The 16,267-nt window shown below is 38.7% G+C and overlaps 1 protein-coding gene and 1 long non-coding RNA gene across 2 annotated transcripts in view; one reads left to right on the top strand and one right to left on the bottom strand.

The window, feature by feature from the left end:
• The window catches only part of MCC (MCC regulator of WNT signaling pathway), a 360,524-nt gene that overhangs the window by 19,147 nt on the left and 325,110 nt on the right, over nucleotides 1-16,267 (top strand). Inside the window, exon 2 of the mRNA XM_082836200.1 lies at nucleotides 11,602-11,816. Within this exon, the coding sequence (XP_082692326.1) occupies nucleotides 11,602-11,816 (215 nt within the window). The remainder of the gene's footprint in view (nucleotides 1-11,601; nucleotides 11,817-16,267) is intronic.
• Nucleotides 1-16,267, bottom strand: part of LOC309959740 — a 318,024-nt gene that overhangs the window by 114,644 nt on the left and 187,113 nt on the right. The window lies entirely within an intron of this gene.

Below are 16,267 nucleotides of genomic sequence, written 5' to 3'. Positions count from 1 at the left end.
GTCTGAACCTGGTAAAATTGAATTTTGGATTACATGACCTTGTGGGTTCTGGGAACAGAAGACAAATTCCAAGGACTGCTCAGGTAGGGAATTTTATAAAATATACCTTTATTTCAAGTACTAGAATATTAGAGGGCTCTACCCTTTGTGTAAAGTTGAACCAGAAGTCTACAACCCTCAGAGTATTCTAAGAGAAGTTGCCTTGGAGATGAGTAAAGCAGTTCTAAAAGTATCTCCACAAATAATTTTCCAAGGAATACGGGCAACTCAGTATCTAAAATTACTAAGTATATCAGGAGACTACATACCATGAGCCGGAATTAACATAAAAAACAAAGCCACCAAGATTTCATTTATTGGAATTATCAGACTCAGAATATAAAGTAATTACGTTTACTATGTTCAGAAAGAAAATATAAGGTAGAAAAAGGAAACCAAAAAACCAAGCAGATTTGAAAAAGAACCAAATGGACATCTAGGAATGAGAAATGTTATAGTTGAAATAAAACAATTAAAATTAACAACAAATTAGTTAGAGATAAAGAGAGAATTAGTGAAATAGAAAAAACGTTAGACGACATTATAAAGCACAGAGGAAGAAACACATGTAAAAGGTAAAATATGAAAGAGAGACATAACATAAAATTGGATTCTCAGAAGAAGAGGAAAGAAAGAATGAAGCAGAATAAGCATTTGAAGTAATGGCTTAGAATTTTTGAAAACTAGATACTAACCAGTAGATTCCAAAATCCCAATGAGTCCTGAGCAGGAAAAATTACAAGAAATATACATATCAAGTAACATAATTAGATAATTAGACACATTACTGTGAGCCTGTAGAACACCAAAGATAAAGAGAAAATCTAGGAAAGTATTCTTTTAAGAGGCAGATTACTTTCAAAGGAGCAACAGTTAGGCTGAGAGCGGACTCTCAAGAATAATGCAAGACAATGGCATTCCTCTGTCCTCTGTGTATTGAGAAAGGTAATTGACAAGCTAACACACCATACCCAGCAAAAGTATCTTTCAAGAATCAAGGTGAAATAAAGACATTTAAAGACAAACATGAACCTAGAGAAGACCTTCATTAAGATAAATTCTAAAGGATATATTTAAAACAAAATGAGAGTGGTTCCAGATAGAAGTTCTGAGTTGGAAGGGAGAAAGAAGAATAAAGAAAGTGTTAAATATGTGAATAAACTTAAATAAACAGTAAAAAGCAATAATACTTTTCTTGGAGTTTTAAGAGAAAATAAATATTCAACAATAGAAGCATATAGGTTGAGAGTGGGATGAATAGATTTTAAGTTTTCTAAGGTTCTTATATTGTCCAGAGCTAGGTAAAGATATAGATAAACTTTAGATTTTGATAAATTAAGGATGTATGTTGTGACGTCTATCATAATCAGTAAAATAGAAAGCATTTAACTCTCAAACCTATAGATGTAAAATATAGAATGAGAAAATGTTTCAAAAGGCAAGAAAAGAGAAAGAAATATAGAACAAGTAGACATATAGGAATAACAAAATAAGATGAAAAGAGATTAATCCTTCTATTAGTATTTCAATTACATGTAAATAGATTAAATTCTATAGTTAAAGACATAAGTGGTAAGAGTGGATTGTAAAAATCTGCTTATGGGCTGTTTATAAGGGATAAATCAAAAACCAATGAGGGACTTCCCTGGTGGTCCAGTGGGTAAGATTCCATGCTCCTGATGCAGGGGGCCCGGGTTCGATCCCTGGTCGGGGAACTGGATCCCATGTGCATACTGCAACTAAGAAGTCAACATGCCGCAGCTAAAGATACCACATGCTACAATGAATATCCCACATGCCGCAGCTAAGACCTGGCACAGCCTAAATAAATAAATAATAAATAAATAAATATTTTAAGAAAAACAATGAAAAGCTTGAAAGAAAAACAATGGCAAAATGTATGTTAAGTCTTCCTCAACAAAAGAAATCTGGAGTAACTATAATAATAGGAAACAAAATTATCTTTAAGTTAAAAAGTAGGGTGTGGGTTTTTTTCCTGACACCAAATAGATCACTCTAATACTAAGTCTCTGATTCTCTGACCCAACCAGGTTTCCTACAGTTCAGTTCAACTCTGATGCTACCTGGAGTTAGCACAGACCCCACAAGTTAAGGCATCAATCCCACAACCCTGCCTCAACTTCAGACATCACCCACAAAGGGGATCCCCAGGCTACCTGTACCTCTTCCTGGCCAACTACAAATTCGGGGGTTTTCCACAACACCCTTCTCAGGTTTTATAATTTCTAGAATGACAATAGAATTCAGTAAAGTGCTATACTTATTATTACAGTTTATTGTAAAGGTATAATAATTGAACAGCCAGATAAAGAGGTATATAGGGCAAGACCCAGAGAATCCCAAGCACAGGAGCCTCTGTCCCCATGGAATTGGGTTGCACCACCTTCCCAGCACGTAGATGTGTTCACCAACTTGGAAGCTCCTGAGCCCCATTGTTAAGGGGATTTTATTATGTAGCCGTGGTTGATTAAATCAACTGCTGATGGCTGAACTCAGTCTCTTGCCCCTATAACTCCCCTTCTCCAGTCCGTTTGAGTCATCTCATTAGTATACAAATGATACTCTTACTCAGGAAATTCCAAGAATTTTAGGAGCCCTGTGCCAGGAAAAGGGAGCAAAAGCCAATATATATTTTTTATTACACCACAAAAATTTCAAAATGATGAAGGATTAAATTCACCAAAAAGATGTAACAATTTTAAATTTGTATTTACCCAATAAAGAAAGTCTCAAAATAAATGAAGTAAAAATTGACACCTATAAGAGAAATCTACCAATCCATAATCATTATGAAGGATTATTAGAATATTTCTCATTAATTGCTGGAATAAGCAGACCAAAACAAACAAACAAAAGCCAAAATAAATAAGGCTCTGTAAGATTTGAACAACCCAATTAATAAACGACCTAATGGTCATATAAAGCAGACTCCATCCAACAACTATAAGATATACTTCTTTTTTCAAGTGTACATGGAACATTTGTAAAATTTGATCATGTACAGACCATAAAACAAGTCTCAACAAATTTAAAAGGACTGAAATAACATAGGCCATGTGTTCTGAATATAATGCAGTGAATCTATAAATCAAAACACTACCAAAACCCCATATGATAGGAAATTAAGAACATACCTTGAAATAGTTCCTCCATCTATGACAAAATTATGAAAATAATTTGAATTGAAATTCAAAATAATTTGAAGTGAAAGATTATGAAAATATCAATTGAAATGCAGCACTTAGAGGAAATTTTATAGCTTTTTATGCATATATTAGAAGACAAAAGAAAAAAGGCTAAGTTGAGCATCCATTCCAAGAATTTAGAAAGAGAACAGCAAAATAAACACAAATACAAGAGAAGAAAGGATATAATAAAGATAACCTAAATCAATGAAATAGAAAACAAGCACACAATATAGAGAGAGGCACAGTATAGACTAAAGATAGGTTTTTCTAAAAGATTTATGAAATTGATAACTTCCTGGCAAGAATGCTAAAGTGAAAAAAGATAAGGCACAAATAGTTGTTAAAGGAAAAATAAATAAATAAAGACCATTAGAGAGCAAGGATTGAATACTGAGTGGGAAAGTTTTACTGCCAAACAGGCAACCCAATCAAGCATGGAGTCCAGGAAGGCTCTCCAGGTTGAGGTCAGAGGAAAAGAAGACCATGAACTCTCTTGGTCCAGCATTAGGAATGCAAAGCACCTGGGCACTGTTGATTAGCAATATCTGGGTTTGTTGGCTGAGGTCATATGCTATGTAGGCGTAGCATGTTTGTAGCAGGAATAGGGCATCCAGGGGCCTCTAATTTGCTCATATAGCAACTGAGTCAAGATTATGTCACCCAGTCAAGCCAAATAAGGGATTATTATACCCAGTATCAGGAGTGAAAAGCAGACATTGCTAGAGATGCTGCAAACATAAACAAAAAGAAGATACTATAAATAGTTTTCTGCTGATATAATTAAAAGTTTAGAAGAAATAAAGAAATTTCCAGAAAATAGAACTTACTAAAACTGATTCATTAAGGAATATAAAATCTGAATAGTAGATGGGCTTCCCTGGTGGCACAGTGGTTGAGAGTCCACCTGCCGATGCAGGGGACACGGGTTCATGCCTCGGTCCGGGAAGATCCCACATGCCGCAGAGTGGCTGGGCCCGTGAGCCATGGCCGCTGAGCCTGCGTGTCCGGAGCCTGTGCTCCACAACGGGAGAGGCCACAACAGTGAGAGGCCTGCATACTGCAAAAAAAGAAAAAAAGAAAAAAATCTGAATAGTTTTATAATGCGTTAAGGAATATAAAATCTGAATAGTTTTATAACTAAGAATGAAATTAAAATAGTAATTAAAAAAAAATCTTCCCACAAAGAACACTCAACTTCACCAGCAAGGTCTACCTAACACTGGAAGAACAAATAATTCCAGTCTCACATAGACTCACACATAACCTTGATACCAAAACATGAGAGGTTCAGTGTAAGAAAGAAAAATTATAGGCCAATTTTACTTTTGAACAGAGATGCAAAAATTATAAACAAAATACTAGCAAACCAAAATCAATAATACATAAACAAGATATCACACACTTTGACTATGTTGGGTTTGTCTCTTGAATGCAAGCTTGGTTTAACATTGGAAAATTAATATAACCTACCACCTTTTAAAAGCTTAAACGAAAATGCCAACTTTTCAGGAATAAAAAATAATTCTATTTTTTGCTAAGAAGCTGGAATCAGCATTCAATTTTTGTATTCCTATTTGAGTATTCCCCACCTTCCCCTACCCTTCCCCGGCATTTTCCCATTTTGATTAGACTAATTTTCATCCAAGAAATACGACCATCCCTATGGGCATGCCAACCAAAGGATGTGTATGATGCTTCTCCCCACAGAGAATAGGTCCAGATTAGCATGATCCCCATTTAGTCTTATGGTACTTAAAAATCAGTGACTACCAAGGGCTTACTGAATACATGGTCCATTAATATGCCTTGTAAGAGAAGGATAAGTTGATCCAAAATACCAAGAGAAACAGATCTTTTTAAAAAAATCTTAAAGTCTTGTAGACCATAGGTGTTACCCCCCCAACCCCAAGCCAGCCTCAGGGTCAAGTGAAACTCAGTTAACTCTTCTTTACTCCAATGCCTCCTCATTTTAACACACTTTCCCTAAATTCTCCTTTGAATTCTTTAGCCCCGAATCAACCCTCTTGCTTATCTCCTTCATAGGTCTAGTTTAGACAAACCAAGATAGCAAGCTGCCAAATATTATTTTTAGTTTTTTAAAAAGGTTAAAGATGATTACCACCACATCTTTATTAACTGCTGAAGGGCAGACACTTTGCCTTTTATATTATAGTTGGTAAAGAACAGAACAATAGACTCTCAAGCTGGAGAAGAATTGTAAAGGCTGTTAGTTCCAGCTATCCCTTTGGTTGTCTCTAAACTATCTTCCATTTAGTGTTCTCAAGCCTGTGCTTAAATACATTAAGGACTGTTGAATTTACTTGTACAGAGTGGAACATTAAGAAATATCCACTAATGATGATGTTGGTAAGCGCACTTCAATAAGAAATACATTTCTTCATTTCTTTCTTTCTTGTCACCTATCAATAGTCTTGGGGTCAGGGGAAAGGGGAGGGAGTTGCATTTCAAAATGCATCTTCCACTGTATTCCTAATGTTCCATTGAAATTCAGTGTATTGTCCCCAGATAGGACACGTGTGACCTGTATTCAAAATAGGATGCTAATAGACTCACTTCCTAAAGATTGCCAAAGGCCAAAGAACTGACTTTTTTTTTATTGGAGTAGAGTTGCTTTACGATGTTGTGTTAGTTTCTGCTGTACAACGAAGTGTAGCAGCTATATTTTACATATATCTCCTCCCACTTGGACCTCCCTCCTACTCCCCCCACCATCCCACCCATCTAGGTCATCACAGATCACTGAGCTGAGCTCCATGTGCTATACAGCAGGTTCACCTCCCCTTAGTAGGATATGTGCTTCGAATTACTTTTTGTTTTTTTGCTTTTTCTCAGAAGGATACATAGGTCTTTTAAACTATCCTTTCCTACCCAATCCTCCTTGAGACCACAGACACAGATTTTAAGACAATTGGCCTGTGTTTGCATGTAATTTGTGCTGTAGGAAGCTAGAGGCCCTCATGAGAATTGAGCTCCTGAATTTTGTACCAATAATTGACATTAATAAATGACCACCAAAAAAATAAAAAATAAATGACCAAAGACTCATATGGTGATTCTCCTTTGGACTAAAGGATTTACTGCTGCTTCTGTTGATGTTAGTATTATCTAGAAATAGTGAATGTGCTATGACAGGGAAGGCTGACACCTGGCAGCCAATTTGTTCAAATTCCCCTGTGCTTCTTTCTGTCGGTGGGGTAGTTCTGAATTCAGAAAGGTAGCTGCTTCCAGTGTTTCTAAAGGAGTATTTTCTCTCTTGCCACTGAAGGTAATAAGTTAGGCAGTGTTCTCTAAACAATCCACATAAATGAAAGATTAATGACCACTCATAAAATACTGTTAATACATGTCTCAGGATCCCCTAAACACTCTGCATTATCACCTGCCTGTGATGTGATGAGAGGCCCCGGGCATTCAAATGAAGGATGGAAAAGAAAGAACTGGAGGTAGAAAACAGGAGTGTCTAGGGTGGCCAGAGCACAAGTCTGATGAATAAATCATATCTACTCAGCCCTTGCTGCTGCCACTGCCGGGCTGTGCAGATTTCCTTATGGTGCTGGCCACAGGTGTTAGGAAGGCCAGGTGTCCTCTGGACGTAGGAATTGGCCAAGTAGAATAGAGAAGCAAAGTCTATCAAACCTGATAACCAAAGACTGTGAGTTGTTAATGGAATATTCCATACTCAGAGAAACATAACTTTGGCCGTGACCTAATTGGCTATTTTTATTGTCTGTAATGCTGATATTAAGTACAAAACTATTGATGAAAATTTAGCCACTGGTTAGGTGCCAAAGGTTTGTTTTTTAAAAATTGGTAATTTTGGACTTCCCTGGTGGAGCAGTGGTTAAGAACCTGCCTGCCAATGCAGGGGACACGAGTTCGATCCCTGGTCCAGGAAGATCCCACATGCCACGGAGCAAGTATTGAGCCCACACGTCACAACTACTGAGTCCGCCTGCTGCAGCTACTGAAGCCCATACGCCTAGAGCCTGTGCTCCACAACAAGAGAAACCACGGAAATGAGAAGCCCTCGCACCACAACGAAGAGTAGCCCCCGCTCACTGCAACTAGAGAAAGCCCACACACAGCAACGAAGACCCAACACAGCCAACAGTAAATAAATTTTTAAAAAATTAATTAAAAAAACAGCTCATAAATAAAAGAACTGGTAATTTTAACAGGTACGTTTCAGAACCTGGGAGGTACACATTTCTCTCATATATTTGTTCCCTAATAAATTGTCCAAAATGGGTTCCAAATAACTAAAGTCGTGAAGTGTGACCAGATAATTGCTTACATTTCTGGATCAGTTTGTCATATACCAGGGATTGTCTCATACGTTCTACATATTTTACTCTTATTTAACTCTCACAGCACCTCTATGAAATACATATTATTATCCCCATTTTAAAGATGAGAAAACTGAAGCTTAGGTTAAATAATTTGCTTGAGGTCACATAGCTGGTCATGGTGACTCTTGACTTGACCTCAGTGAATCTGACCACAAAACCCCAGCTCTTAACTACTATTCTATGCAAATGAGCAAAGTCTATAAAATGAAGCTAAAAGAGAGAAAATACCTTTTTTCTTAAAATGGAAAAATGACTTTACTATTCATAGACTGTGGGTGGATCTATTTAAGATAATATATGTAAAGTTGTTAGAACAGTGCCTGGCCCTTATTGGCTTTGAATAAATGTTAGCTGTCATGGTTGTTGTAGTATCTTTAAGGTAAATTTCAGGTGTTCCAAATGTTGGTTTGCCTGATTCTCACAAGGAGCTTGGCCCATGGGAAGGTGGCACAGTGCCTTTGGTGAATAAGTGCATTAATTGCAGGCTTTGGAACCAAACCTGGGTGGCACTTTGAAAATGGGATTGAAGCCCTAGCTTATAGACAAGTACCCACCAGAGCAAGGATCTCAATGTTTGGCAGATTTTCTGTTGCAGCATCCTCTCTGAAAGCAGGGTTTTCCCAGTGATGTATTTTATAAAGATGTCAAATTGCCACTTGTTTCCTGTGCTTTTCTGATAAGAGAAGCATTTGGAATCTGTGCTCTGCCACCTTTAAACACTAAACATTCAGATTTTTAAAAGTATAAATCTTACTTCTTACTTCAGAGCACCCTAGAGGATTATGGTGGCAGATATTATGGCCTCCTTTCGTTCTGTGTATGCAGAGACCTCTAGGCCCAGGGAGTGCTTTGACCTTTGGTATTTAATGGGATGCTGTACAGTCACTGTCCTTACTGGCCTGGAGAGCAGCTGCTCAGTGGTTATTATGGACTGAATATTTGTCTCCCCCCAAAATTCATATGTTGAAGCCCTAACCACCAATGTGATAGTTGTTGGAGATGGGGCTTTTGGGAGGGGAATAGTTAGATGAGGTCATGGTGATGGGGCCCTCATGATGGGATTAGTGTCCTTATATAAAGAGACTTCAGAGAGCATGGTGAGCATGGGGGACAGTAGAACATGGTATCCATGTTCAGGAAAAGAAAACATGGCCATCTGCCTGTGGTCAACAGGCTTCTTTTGAGGTGAGCAAGGGAGTGAAAAGAGACTGGCATGAGGCTGAGAGTGAGCCTGTAAACCTCAGGTACCATCATGCTTCAAGGGGTAAAAGGAAGATAGTTACTAGACCTACATTTTTGAAATTTTTCAGTGAGTTCTTCCAAATTAAATGGCGAATTTTGCCTCAGGAATGTTGGGTTTTATCCAGAAAAATGTAATGTGAAGACAGATTAAAAGAGAGTAATGGGAATAGTCTACTGTGTTTTCTTCATTGAGGTATAGTTGATTTACAATGTTGTGTTAATTTCTGCTGTACAGCAAAGTGACTCAGTTATACACATCTACTGTATTTTTTTTTAAATACACTTTGTTTTTTTGTGGTCCATTTATGTGGATACTAATATGATTGCCTTGGCTCCTTAGCAGAGAATCTGAATTCTCAGCATCACTTCAGCAAAATTTGTTATGGCAATAGAGTGAGGGCCTTTTGATCTTGATGATTAACATGGAGCTTGGCTAACCTGATTTTATAACTCTGCCCGAAACTGGGTTTCGGTCTGTTAATACAGCATAATACATTCAAATGAAGCTTCCTTGGGCTGTCTTATCCCAGAACTGTTGTGATTTATTATTTGAAATGAAGTTCTCATAAAGAACTTTGCATGAAGAAAAAGTTTAAGTGTATAATTTATTTTGATTCTTAAAATTAATCTCCATGTTGCTTTTCCTGGTTAAGAAGTGAAACCCTGAGGTACTACAACTGTGAATAATTCAGCAATCCATTCAATAAATGTGTGTTAAATTCCTGATATGTCGCAGGCTATGTGCAAGGTACTGGGGATACCGTGGTGAAACATAAAAGGCAAGGGCCCGGCACTATGCTTTTTTGCCTTATGTATGAGCTATGAGGCCATCAATGATTCAACCCATCTTTCAACTCTAGGATCGATCAGTCTTCTGGCCACACATTGCTGGGGCCAGGACAGAGAATGTGTGGCAGCTAGGCAGACAGCATACAGAGGAACAGTGGGGAGGAAGGGCAGGCATTTTGGAGTCTATGCTGATATGGAAAGCAAAGCCACCCTTGCAGTACAGTTGATAGACTTTAATATTAAAATAAACTTTGGGCTATTGCAAACATAACAACAGAGTTGTCTGCTTTGGTACAAAGACATGTCACCCCAGCTATATAGCATTGTATGAAAAAAGTGTTGTGTCAGGCTGACTGAAGATCAGCAGAACATGAACAGTAGAGGGAAACCATCTGAAGTGGTTCCAGACAAAGACAGTTTTCCTAATTCCATTGATGAAATTCACCAATACCCAATAAGGGAAGATTGGAAATTCACATCAGAACCCGCTGTACATAATTTGTAGTTTGCTCTATGTAATTATACTCAAGTAAATTATAGAGGAATCTGTATATGTTCTCCTTTCATAGTACAAATTAAATCATTTTAACGAATCCCTTTTTTAAAATTAAAAGTCATGTATTAAAGACCCACCAAAATGAAAACTCCACAAGCAGGGACTGCAACTCATCATGCTCACTGCTCTGTCCCCGGAACAGTGTGTAGCTCGTCGTATTTTCTGGCCACCCAGGCCTTTTACGTACTCTTCCTATGCTTAGGAAAGGTCTCATCTTACAAATCCTACCTCCCCAAAGTGGAAGCCAGAAAACAAATTTCCCAGCCTCCTTTACAGCTAAGATAGAGGCATGTGACCCAGGATCCACCAGCCAGCTGCACCTACAAGGGACTTCTACTCAGATGCGAACACAAAGAAGCAAGCTTTACCCCAAATCTAATTTTTCTAGCAAAGGTGGAGACTGAAGCATCAGTCTTTCTCCTCCAGTAAGGTTTCCCTGCATATCGCCCATCCTTGAGGGCAGTCGGGTTTAGACCTTCTCTAGGTCTACTTTTCATTGTACTTACCCGTGCTATTATAATGATTATCATCTTTAATTAGGTTCTAATCTGCTGTGATAGTTAGGGTAATCCTAGCTGCTCTCACAAACCAAAAATATATGGTGGATCAATCACAGAAGAAGTTTCCCTTTCCTGATCACGTAAAGTTAACATGGTACCTGGGTTCAGCCGACAGCCTCCTGGCAGGAGGTAATTCATAGATCCAGGCATCTTCCATCGTGCAGCTTTGCCATCTGTACCACGTGGCTTCCAAGGGTGCCATGCCCATCTGAACCGGGCCAGAGGCAGAGGGCCTGAAGAATCACATGCTGGGGGTTTTATGAGCTAGCCTCTGAAGCTATGCTTATCACTTCTGTTCACATTCTATTGTTCAGAGCTCATCCATGTGGCTACACCTAACTGGCAAACACAGTCTAGCTTCCCGTAGCTTCTTCCAGTTAAGAGTACATGGACACTAGAAGATTATGACAAAGTTCCGTATCTAACTTTCTATCTTCTCTCTTGCTTCTATCCTCCTCGACTGGGAAAAAGGATGACAGTAAGAAGGCTAATCATACAGTAACACTGTGTAAATCACAGACAGCTGTAGCTCTGATCTGGATTCCCTTTTCTTGGCTCTTCTGTGCTTTTTGCTAAACATTTCTCTTGGGGTGCGGGGAAGGCACACATTCATTGGATAGTTATTTCTGAATGCTTTGCCCAAAACTGCTTTTATCTCCAAGCTCCCCATGTGTCACTCTGAAAGGGAAAGTGCTTAGCATGCAGCCTGGGCGCCACATGTGTTCTGACGCGCTGGCACGTGGATGAGTTAGGAGGTTCCAAATCATTGCCTCTTGGCCTCCCCCAGGCTAATATAGGAAACATCTTTTTTTCGCCCCTGCCTCTCCTGGACCTAGGTGCCTTATCAGCGGCCAGGGAAAGCTGGGAATACGACTCGGGAGCCAGGGACCTCCAGAGCCCGGACTTGCAGAGTCAGTCAGCCCTACAGAAGCTTCTTGAGTATGGGGGAAGCTCTTTGCATCAGCAGGCTGCTGCTTTCCACAAGCTGCTCACACAGTCCCCGCGTTTTGGCAACTCTGTAGGAGGAAGCTATCTAGAGCTGGCCAACACGGTGAGTCCTTTCTGGTTCAGAGAACACATCTTTAGGCCTGTGTGTATGCCAATACACAGGGGACATATCGGGTATTGTCTTTTTTATTGAGCTAAATGTTGTACCATTCCCAGCCTTGCCAATAATGTTAAGGGCTCCAAATACTTAAGATTGGTGACTTCACTCTCACTATTGAGAGCAGAGTGGTCGCCTAAAAAATGTTTTAAGTCTGTATGTTGTACAGATTTAATTACTAGAATATTCACAATGGCTTCACCACAGAATATTTTCTGGGACCAGACATTACAAGTCAATAGGATATAATTCTTTGTGTTCCCTAATTTGGGCTTTACTCGTTTGAAAAGCAAACAAGAAAATATTTCATTGAAAGTTTGATCATTGTTTCTGCTTGTACTTTAAAAACATATTCTGTTGAAAACTATGGAACAGCTTAGAATTCCATTATGCTTAGTTTAAACTTTTTTACCTCAGGATGAATTAGTACCGTGATGACCTTTGGGTGAAAAGCTGTTGTCTTCCCTTTTAAGCTAGAGCTGGGGAACGAGGTGGGGTTGGCTGATGACCTGGGCCATGTTGGGGTGACGTGCAGACAGTTTATAAATTAGGGTTGCTATCTAGCCACTGTGTGAAAGGTCCGTAAACCTACCTTGCTCTTTGAAACTGAAGTTTGAAACCAGAGGTGGTGTAAGCATCTTGACAACTTCATTTACGTCTATTTACAATCATTTATGTCTATTTACAATCTGCTTTGAGGTAGACTAGTGGTTTTCAGACTTTTTGTGTTTGAGGCATATTTTCTAATTCTGACATTTTTGGTGACGTGTTTGAAGGCACTAACAATCCTAAATACACAGCAAAAATTACAGTACAATCATCAGACAAATCCCAATTAAAAGACATTCTGCAAAATACTTGACCAGTACTCTTTGAAATTGTCAAGGATATCGAAAGTAAGGAAAGTCTGAGAAAGAGAAACTCACAGCTAAAAGGAGCCTAAGAAGATCTGACAACTTCTTATTTGTGGTACCCTGGCTGGGACATCAGGTAAAAACTAAGGAATCCTGGATAAATTATGGATTTTAGTTAATAATAATTATCAGTATTGATTCATTAATTGTGACACTCTATCATAATCATGTAAGATATTCATAATAGGGGAAATTGGGCGTGAAGTATGTGAGAACTCTCTGTCCCATCTTTGCAACTTTTCTAAAAAATTTTTAAATATATTAAAAACATACACACACACAATCACTACTATGGTGTAACTATGTCTCATAAAACCTGTAAAAGAACCCATAGTTATTGCACTGTTTGCCACTTGGTCACCCTTCAAGGACATTCTTGCTCAGTTTGAGTAGAACTATTAACTCTCCTAATCTCATCTTCCTGTGTGCCCAGGAGACTAGGCAAGTAGCAGGAAATAAGTCTTCTTTCTCTGGCATGGGCCTGGATTTAGGCTCTGCTTTTACAAATAATTTGCAGCAAGTTGAACTTTACTCTTTACTGTATCAGCTCAGCCTTTTTCAAGACAGACACTGATGTGGCAGTATGGGTTATAGCAAGAATCTAAGTTACAGACTGATCAAAATTTAGTGGCCCCGCTCTGAAGGGTTCAGGGCTTGAGGCCCACCAGTTTTCTTCAGCAGACCAACTGGTGAAAACAGCAGGAGTTGGCTGTTTCCTACCTCTGCTTGACTTCTTGATTCTTAACCTTTCCAGTAACTGCTTGGATTTTGTTCTGTTCTCCCTTCAATCCTGGTCAGCCCCTGGGCTTCCCACAGCCAGGTTCTTTTTGTATTATTGGTGAAGTTTTGGAACTGATGGAACCCTGCCTGTGATGACCTTTGCAGAGGCCAGTTTGAGAAACATTCCCCTTACATGTTGAGCACCCAGCCCATGCAGGAGTGTTCACTTTATTAAAAGTCATGACCGGGCTTCCGTGATGGCATGGTGGTTGAGAGTCCGCCTGCCGATGCAGGGGACGTGGGTTCATGCCCCAGTCCGGGAAGATCCCACATGCCGCATAGCGGCTAGGCCCGTGAGCCATGGCTGCTGAGCCTGCGCATCTGGAGCCTGTGCTCCACAACGGGAGAAGCCACAACAGTGAGAGGGCCGCGTACCGCGAAAAAAAAAAAAAAAAAAAAGTCATGACCTGGGAATTCCCTGGCAGTCTAGTGGTTAGGACTCCACATTCTCACGGCGAAGAGCCCTGGTTCAATCCCTGGTCGGGGAACTAAAATCCCACAAGCCACACAGTGCAGCCAAAAAAAAAATAAAAGTCATGACTCATATACTTACATTTGGCACACTTTTCTGTATATATGTTGTTGATGAAAATAATCAATAAACAACCTAAAATAGTAAGTGTTTTATTTGAACCCAGCTGAGGACTATAGCTCAGAAGACAGCCTCTCAGATAGCTCTGAGGAACTGCTCTGGAGAAGCATGGTTTTCAGCACAGTTTTATATCTTGTCAGAACAAAGAACATTAAACAAGTCAGGGATACATTCCTTCAAGATTAAAAAAAAAACAGATCAGCACATACATAGCGAGTCAGCATGGCCTTGGCAGCTGGGAAGGGTGTCTTATCATTGAGGGGGTACTAGCATTGGCGTCCCAGAAAGGGAGGCATTTAATCTTTATTTCTAACATAAACATTCTTTACTTCTGGCCCTTTTCTTTATTAATTAAAGCAGATGTACAGTATGTTTGATAGGCCACAAACAGGGTATTTTAGTTAGCATAAAATTCAGGTTAACTCATGTATAAGCCAGAATGACTTCTCCACAACTCAAAATGTGAAAATCTTTTTTATCAATGTTATATGTCTATAAAAGCTTATAATGAACACATAATCAATGGTGGTGACCTATTCAGTAGTATTCATTAGAATATGTTGAATAAGTTTTTTTTTTTAAGTTATACCTCCACGAATGAAGAAATAAAGTTGTACATTCTCACTTAAGGTGATCCTTGGTGAGAACCAGACCAAAATGCAAATGCAGGGACTTGCAATCTATGACGGTGATTATGTTCTTTATTTTCTCACTGAATTGAAAATGCACAATTTTAAAATATTTTATTGAAATATACATGATTTACAATGTGTTAATTTCTGCTGTACAGCTAAGTGATTCAGTTATACATATACATGCATTCTTTTTTATATTCTTTTCCATTATGGTTTATCACAGGATGTTGAATATAGTTCCCTGTGCTATACAGTAGGACCTTGTTGTTTATCCATCCTATATATACTAGTTTGCAACTGCTACCCCAGAACTTCCCCTCCATCCCTCCCCCATCCCCCCCACCCCTTGGCAACCACAAGTCTGTTCTCTATGTCTGTGAGTCTGTTTCTGTTTCGTAGATATGTTCATTTTTGTTGTATTTTAGATTCCATATATAGGTGATATCATATGATATTTGTCTTCCTTCTTCTGACTTACTTCACTTAGTATGATAATCTCTAGTTGCATCCATGTTGGTGCAAGTGGCATTATTTTAACGGCTGAGTAATACTCCATTGTGTATATATACTACATCTTTATTCATTCATCTGTCAATGGACATTTAGGTTGCTTCCATGTCTTGGCTATTGTAAATCGGGCAGCTATGAACATTGGGGTGCATGTATCTTTTAGAATTAGAGTTTTCATCTTTTCTGGATATATGCCCAGGAGTGAGATTACTGGATCATATGGCAACTCTATTTTTAGTTTTTTAAGGAACCCCCATACTGTTTTCCATAGTGGCTATACCATTTTACATTCCCACCAACAATGTAGGAGGGTTCCCTTTACTCCACACCCTCTCTAGCATTTGTTACTTGTAGACATTTTAATGATGGCCATTCTGACCGGTATGAGGTGATACCTCATTGTAGTTTTGATTTACATTTTTCTAATAATGAGCAGCTTTGAGCATCTTTTCATGTGCCTTTTGACTATCTGTATGTCTTCTTTGGAGAAATCTCTGTTTAAGTCTTCTGCCCATTTTTCAGTTGGGTTGTTTTTTTGTTGTTGTTATTGAGTTGCATGAACTGTTTGTATATTTTGGAAATTAAGCCCTTGTCGGTTACATTATTTGCAAATATTTTCTCCCAGTCCATAAGTTGTCTTTTTGTTTTGTTTATGGTTTCCTTTGCGTACAAAAGCTTATAAATTTGATTAGAGCCCATTTGTTTATTTTTACTTTTATGTCTGTGGCCTTGGGAGACTGACCAAGTCTCAGAGAATGTTTTGTCTATGTCTTTTTTAGGATTTTTGTGGTGTCATGTCTTATGTTTAAGTCTTTAAGCCATTTTGAGTTTATTTTTGTGTATGGTGTGAGAGTGTGTTCTAACTTCATTGGTTTACAAACAGCTGTCCAGCTTTCCCACTACTACTTGCTGAAGAGACTGTCTTTTCTCCTTTGTATGTTCTTGCCTCCCTTGTCAAAGATTAAT

The sequence above is a fragment of the Leucopleurus acutus genome, assembly GCF_964270905.1.
Source record: "Leucopleurus acutus genome assembly, chromosome: 3".
Classification (NCBI taxonomy): domain Eukaryota; kingdom Metazoa; phylum Chordata; class Mammalia; order Artiodactyla; family Delphinidae; genus Leucopleurus; species Leucopleurus acutus.
Note: the sequence above shows the minus strand (reverse complement) of the source record. Positions and strands in the feature narration are given on the sequence as shown.